This window comes from Triplophysa rosa, linkage group LG1 (genome assembly GCF_024868665.1).
Source record: "Triplophysa rosa linkage group LG1, Trosa_1v2, whole genome shotgun sequence".
Lineage (NCBI taxonomy): Eukaryota > Metazoa > Chordata > Actinopteri > Cypriniformes > Nemacheilidae > Triplophysa > Triplophysa rosa.
The window spans coordinates 19,859,604-19,866,530 of record NC_079890.1 but is presented as its reverse complement, the minus strand read 5'-3'; the positions used below and the strand labels follow the sequence as shown (position 1 = coordinate 19,866,530).

The following is a 6,927-nucleotide window of genomic DNA, read 5'->3' as shown; positions in this document are numbered from 1 at the left end:
ACGCCGACTGGACCGCTGGACGCCGCTGGACCACGTGGACGCTGCACCGGACTGGATGCCGGCTGCACCGGACTGGATACCGGCTGCACCGGACTGGATCCGGACTGCACTCGGCTGGACACCAGACTGGACACCGGACTGGAAGGAGCCTGCGCTGCCCGCCGCTGCCTCTTCTTCTTCAGCCGAGCCACCCGCCTGGAGGTCGGCTGAAGGAAGGATGTAGAAGGCATGGCTGGTTCCGGCTGGGACTCCTCGGAGGTGGACTCCCAGGATGCTCGCCTCCCCCGCTTGCCAACGAGGTGGATGGTGGAGAGGCTGCCGAGAGTGGGAAGGATGGAGTGGCGGTGCCCACAACCCCGATCTGCAGGGAACCACGCTCAGGAATCGTGACCAGCGGAGATGGGTAGCTGGTAATTGCTGAGGCCGTGGACTCCGATCGTTCCGCGGCGGACAGCCACACAGCGTCGAAGTCCAACGGTCTCAACGCCCTCATCTCCGCCCGCAAAAGTGGGTCCCTGAGACCGGAGTTAAATAGCACCGCGAGCTCCTCCTCCCCGAAGACGCCATTCTCGACGACGTCCAGGAACCTGTCCACGTACTCATCCATGCTCTCGTTCCCCTGGCGAAGTCCGCAGAGGAGGCGAGCTAGGTGGGACCGCCCGGTGCTCATGCTGCCTGCTGGGTTCAGTGATGGCCGTGATTCTGTCAAGGATTGGCAGAAGAACCCAAGCGCAGGCAGGCAGTGAAGGGGTTAACAGATATTTATTTTAACAACAAAACAGAAAACAGAACAAAAACACCCACAATGGGGGAAAAACAGAACTAAGAAATATATATATATAAAACAAAAAACTTCCCACGATGGGGCAAAACTGGAAAATAACAAAACAGACTTACGACACAACGTCACAAAACAAGGCACGGAACAGGAACCAAGGTACACAGGAACATGAGCACAAACGCAATGCATACACAACATAGTACACGCAATACAAGAGCACAGGACAAAGAAACAAGAGGGTATATATAGGGAAGACAAACGAGGGATAACAACATGGGGCAGGTGTGGGACATTAAACACTCAGGGAAAGATAACGAGGAAACGAGAGGAATGGGGTCAATGACAAGACACTGGAGAGAACGTATATTATTGTCAAACGGACAATAATATGTTTCTCTCCACACATAACCAAAGACTTTGTCATGGCTCTGCTACAGGACCAAGAAAAACATGACTAAGGAAGCAGAGCCATGACACTTGGTATATGTCCATTTGAAATATATTACACTTACATTACATTACATTTAGTCATTTAGCAGATACTTTTATCCAAAGCGACTTACAGAGAGTTCAGGGAGCAATAAGCGATATGTCATACAGGAGCAATAATACAATAGGTGCTAATACAAAGTTACTAGTTTCAGCAAAAGCCAGACCACTACCTGTTGAGAGAAAGAGAGAGGGTTAGTGTGTTTTTTTTCTCATTTGTCTGTCAAATTCACAGAAGAGATGGGTTTTAAGTCGTTTTTTGAATGTTGTGAGAGATGTGCTTGACCGGACTGAGTTAGGAAGAATGTTCCACCAGGAAGGAGTTGTGAAGGAGAATGAGCGGGAAAGAGATTTACTGCCCTTTTGAGAAGGCAATACAAGACGCTGCTTGTTTGCTGAACGCAGGGATCTTGATGGGGTGTAGGAGTGTAGGAGGGTGTGAAAGTATGCTGGTGCAGATCCAGTGATAGTCCTGTAGGCAAGCATTAGTGACTTGAATCTTATACGGGCTTCAACCGGTAGCCAGTGGAGAGAGATGAAAAGGGGTGTCACATGAGCCCTTTTGGGCTGTTGGAAGATGAGGCGTGCTGCTGCGTTCTGAACCATCTGGAGTGGTTTGATAGCCTTTGCAGAAAGACCAGCATGGAGAGCATTGCAGTAGTCCAACCTTGAGATTACCTGGACAAGGAGTTGTGCCACATGCTCAGTGAGATAGGGTCTAACCTTTCTAATGTTGAATAAGTCATATCGGCATGACCACGTTGTCTTTGCAATGTGATCATTGTAGGACAGCTGTTCATCAAATATGACTCCCAGGTTCCTGGCTGTTTTGGAAGGAGTGATTGTATATTGCCAAGATGGATGGTGAGATCGTGTTGCACCGTGGGGTGTGCCAGAAACACGAGTACTTCTGTCTTGGCAGGGTTCAGCTGGAGGTGATGCTCTTTCATCCATATATCTTTATAAAGCAATTAAAATGTGTTAAATACATTAAAAAGCCTTTGGATTAAAGGGTATTGGCTTTTGAAAGACACCGGATTCATGTTTATGGTGCACTTGAATCAACTTCTGATGTTTTGTTTCATGGTAAGGTTTATTGAACATTGACATAGCCAACCTATGATGTGATAAATGAAAAGGCTGGGGATAATGGTCTTGATCAGAACCTGGTAATTCATGTACATTTTCACATGGATTATTAATAGATTTCTGTGAACTCAGCATTGCTTTTTTGTAAATTCCTGTTGCTACAAGATTAAATGTTGATAAATTCGCTTTCAGATGAAACGCTCAGTCCATTATTCGTTCAGATATGTCGTTTATGTGTTCCAAACAGCAGGATATGAACTAAAATGAGCTTAATTCAATATCAGACATAAAAGCTAATCATGGTTTAAAATAGCAGCAGGTATTTGTTGATGAGACGTCATTCCTTTATATTTTAGCATTACAGACACACACTCACATTTAATGTAAAATATGAACATATATATACTGTACACATATTTCATATATCATTTTTATTTCTTTATTAATTTCTAGTTTCACTATTATAATATAAGAGATAAAATAATACTGTGACCACTTCTCATATGAACTGACCTTTTATTTGACAGTTATGTAGCACGTACTTAAACAACATATGCTTGCTTAACACATCCTTGTATGCTCACATACACACAACCAAAAAATCACAAAAAAATCTCTTCTCTGCAAGTTGTATCTTTTGTACAATGTGACAAATAAATAAGTTGAATTCAATTGAATAAGTTACATTTTGTTAAATCTTATACATTCTATAGATCCTATACATTCTAGTTGTCATTAGAAGCACATAAATCTGACCTTGCAAAGTTCATCCTCATAAATGTTATTTTATTTGATCCTTGCAAATGGATGTTGTCTTGCGTCATGAGCACTAAACAGCAGGCTGGAGTCATCAGCTGATTGTAGATGTATTAGCGTCATAACCCGCTTTGAGTAATGAAGTGTATACTGGTTAGTAATCAAAAGTGAGGGGCAATATTATGTATCAATATGGAATGTTGGCTTAAACTCAGATTCCCTGAAGTACATGCGGTGCCTTGCACAAGGATTAACCAATGCCCGTAACCAATTAATTAGTAGTTTAGATTTTTATTATTATTATTCATCACACTGCAAAATCTAAATCTTGTCACTTTAATATTTAAAAGATCATAATATATGAACGACCAGCAGTCCCCATGATGGAAATTGATTATTAAACATATTAAATGATGTAAAAATGCAAAAAAAAAATGTTTGTGTGATGGTTAGGTTTGAGGTGAAGGTTAGGGGATAGATTAAACAGTGTTTACAATATAAAAATCATTAGGTCTATATCATTGTTACTATGTGTGTGTATGAGTGGTTTTGCCAGGCACACGAGACCACTCCTCCAGCAATGATCAGCACGATGTGATCCTCACCTCCCACTTCAAGAAGCAGCTTTATAAATCAAGAGTCTTGTATACGCCCTCAACCAGGGACGCAGATCACTGCAGGTAGGTAAAACACCCACACTTCAAAACTCCACACACAAATTTGAAAACAAACAGACTGACAAAAACATTTGCTGATTCATGCAAGATTTCAAACATCTTAAAAGGGCTTAACCTTAATCTGTATTTCCTTGATTTCTTTAGTGAAAAGGTTCAAGTAGATCATCAAAAGGGTGGCTGAAGTTAATCTTATATGTGAGTTGATTATGATGCTGAACGCAATGTTTTTCTGCTGGGTTATAATGAATGTCATGGTGTTGGCATTACATCCAAATCTGAGGCGAAGTCAAAACTCTGTTGCCTTTTCTGATGCAGGTAAGATTCTTTTATTCAAGTTGTCTCTAAGACATAAAACGCGAAAGAGTGCCTCATTTTCTGTTGATAAATTAAAATATGAATATGAATGTGAATTAAAATTGTGGAAAAAGAAAATGTATATTTGTAAAACAGAAATTTAAATAGTTTCTAATGTATTTTGATAAGTTGCAGATAATTTCTTGTTTTTGTAAGTCAAATAGCAGATGACACTGTGTCAGAAGGAAACATTTGCATATAATATTTGCATTTTAATCATTATTTTAATATAAATATTTATATTTAAAAGAAGTAACTTAAAAGACTTTAGCATTAATACTACAAAACATTACGTTTCAAAATTATGAAATTTAAAATATTATAATATAGCTTTTAAAGCAGTTTGTGTTTGGTTTATTTGTATTATTCATGGTGAAGACTTACTATCTGAAGTGGATCCAGAGCAATTTGAAATAAACTCAGCAGAAGACAAAATGATAGAAGAACTTGGCTTCTATGATGAGGTAATGACATTTAATGTACTGTATCTAAAATAAAGTGACTTGCAGAAGTTTACTTTTATTATAGGGGATGCTCTCATTCAAATCTGTGCCTTATTCTACCATATAGGGATAGTTCACCCAAAAATGAAAATTCTGTCATGAAGTACTCATCCAAACCTGTATACATTTCTTTGTTCCGTTGAACACAAAGAAAGACATTTGGATAAATGTTAGCAACTTAGTTTTATGGGGCACCATTGACTACTTTTTTTGTTCTGTTAAACACAAAAGAATATATTTAGAAGAATTTATGACAACAAAGAGTTCTGGGGCACCTTTGAATACCATTTTTGACTACCCCAGATATCCCTTTAAAGGTATAGTTCACGGAAAAATTACCCAACATTATGTCATCATTTACTCACCCTCTTGTCATTTCAAACCTGTATGACTTTCTCTCTCCTGCAAAACACAAAAGAAGAATGAAGAATGTTGATAACTGAACACTGTTGTTCTTTAAAATATCTTCTTTCATACAAGTTTGAAATGACGAGAGCGTGAACTATCCCTTGAAGCAAAGGTTTAGTGTTGATTGAACTTTTCTGTCATTAACCACAGTCATTATTTGCATCATTAACTGATGAAGTGTTTTTTTAAGTGTACTTTATCTTTCCATGTCCACAGGATGGCGGTAAAGCTGTACAGCTGCAGAGAAGAGGCACTCGCTCCCCTAGCCGCTGTATCCCACATCAGCAGTCCTGCCTGGGACACCACCTGCCCTGCTGTAACCCCTGCGATACGTGTTACTGTCGCTTCTTTAAGGCTTTCTGTTACTGCCGGAGCATGGACCACACCTGCAAACATGAACATGCATAGAGCCCAGCATTACCATGAACTGCGTCCATTTATAGTGTATACTACTAAAGAATGTGAATATGGATAGTGCAAACATACTGCCTACACTGCTTTATAATATCCACAAAGAGGTTTGTTACTATAGAACACATATGTGACCCTGGACAACAAAACAAGTCTTAACGGTCAATTTTTCAAATTGTACATCACATGAAAGCTGAATAAATAAGCATTCTATTGATGTATGGTTTATTAGAATAGGGTAATATCTGGCGAAGATACAACTGTTTAAAATTCCGGAATCTGAGGGTGCAAAAAAATCAAAATATTGAGAAAATTGCCATTGAAGTTGTTAATCAGACGCACTGTAGCAGGCCATCCACTCATAATTTTTTTATATATATTTACTGTAGGACATTTACAAAATATCTTCATGGAACATGATTTTTACTTAATATCCTAATGATTTTTGGCACAAAAGAAAAATCTATAATTTTGACCCATAGAATGTATTTTTGGCTATTACTAAAAAAGTTCCCATGCTACTAAGACTGGTTTTGTGGTCCAGGGTCACACATATTATAAAAAGAGATATAAGGTGCCCAATGCATAGAACAAAGAGCATTTCATCTTTTTATTCCTGCAGGACTGCAGGTGTTGTTTTCTATCAACTTTAAGGTTAATCTTAAACGTTGTCCTAAATATTTTTCATATATTTGCGTTCAATAAACAATGGTTACTGCATACAGTACTGTATGTTTGTTTGTTATTGGAAGAGCTATAAAAAGTCATAAAACATCAGTTCTAAACTATTAAAATAATTAAGAAATAAAGAATTAAAAGAAAAAACTATCTGAAGGCTCCATGAATCACGTGACGCTCGAAAAATTAGAACTTCCGTTGTCGCACCTCTCTCTCTCAAAGGCTGCGTCCTCCAGAGGTCTCATTCGAAGGCTGCTATGTCATCGAGGCTGTCTCGTTTCATAAAATCAGGTAGGACTCTCCGGAGGCACCCTTCAAATGTGACCTTCTTCGACAGGAATTCGGAGGATACATGAGCTGTATCCTTCGTTGCTGGAGATAACCCACGATACGCCCTTTTCACAATGACGTCACTTAACTTCCGCCTTTTTGCAAAGCAGTATCATAACATCCGTCTTGCAACAAACAAGAAGAACAAGAAGAAGAAGAACTTCCGTTTTGCCGTCGCGATGGAATTTAACAACAGTGAGAAAAAAACTGACAGAACACTTATTCAAGTACTTATCCTAGCACCTTTGCTAATACAAAAAGAAAACAAAACACTTACCTTCATAATCAAACAGGTACTGTTCAACGAAGAATTTGTATCCTTTCTCTAGCTTTGATCTTGTCGTTAGCGAAAATTTGTCTGCAAGACGTTGTGCATCATCTAGCCGTATTTGTGGCAGATGTGCAAGCCACTTGGTAAACTCCATTCTGAGGCGCTAGCGGAAGTAACTTC

At 39.4% G+C, this 6,927-nt stretch overlaps 1 protein-coding gene across 1 annotated transcript; it reads left to right on the top strand.

The window, feature by feature from the left end:
- The first annotated feature begins 3,568 nt into the window (after positions 1-3,568).
- On the top strand, positions 3,569-6,179 carry agrp (agouti related neuropeptide). Its single transcript, XM_057332995.1, has 4 exons — positions 3,569-3,795; positions 3,937-4,107; positions 4,525-4,610; positions 5,274-6,179. The coding sequence occupies exons 2-4, from the start codon at positions 3,999-4,001 to the stop codon at positions 5,463-5,465; spliced, it is 387 nt and encodes a 128-aa protein (XP_057188978.1). The 5' UTR covers positions 3,569-3,795; positions 3,937-3,998; the 3' UTR covers positions 5,466-6,179.
- Positions 6,180-6,927: the final 748 nt, after the last annotated feature.

Excerpts from the sequence above, each read along its gene's own strand:
- agrp (XM_057332995.1), top strand. The coding sequence starts at position 3,999 with ATGATGCTGAACGCAATGTTTTTCTGCTGGGTTATAATGAATGTCATG. Across the intron at positions 4,108-4,524 it reads TGTTGCCTTTTCTGATGCAG|ACTTACTATCTGAAGTGGAT; the intron begins GTAAGATTCTTT and ends TTCATGGTGAAG. Across the intron at positions 4,611-5,273 it reads AACTTGGCTTCTATGATGAG|GATGGCGGTAAAGCTGTACA; the intron begins GTAATGACATTT and ends CCATGTCCACAG.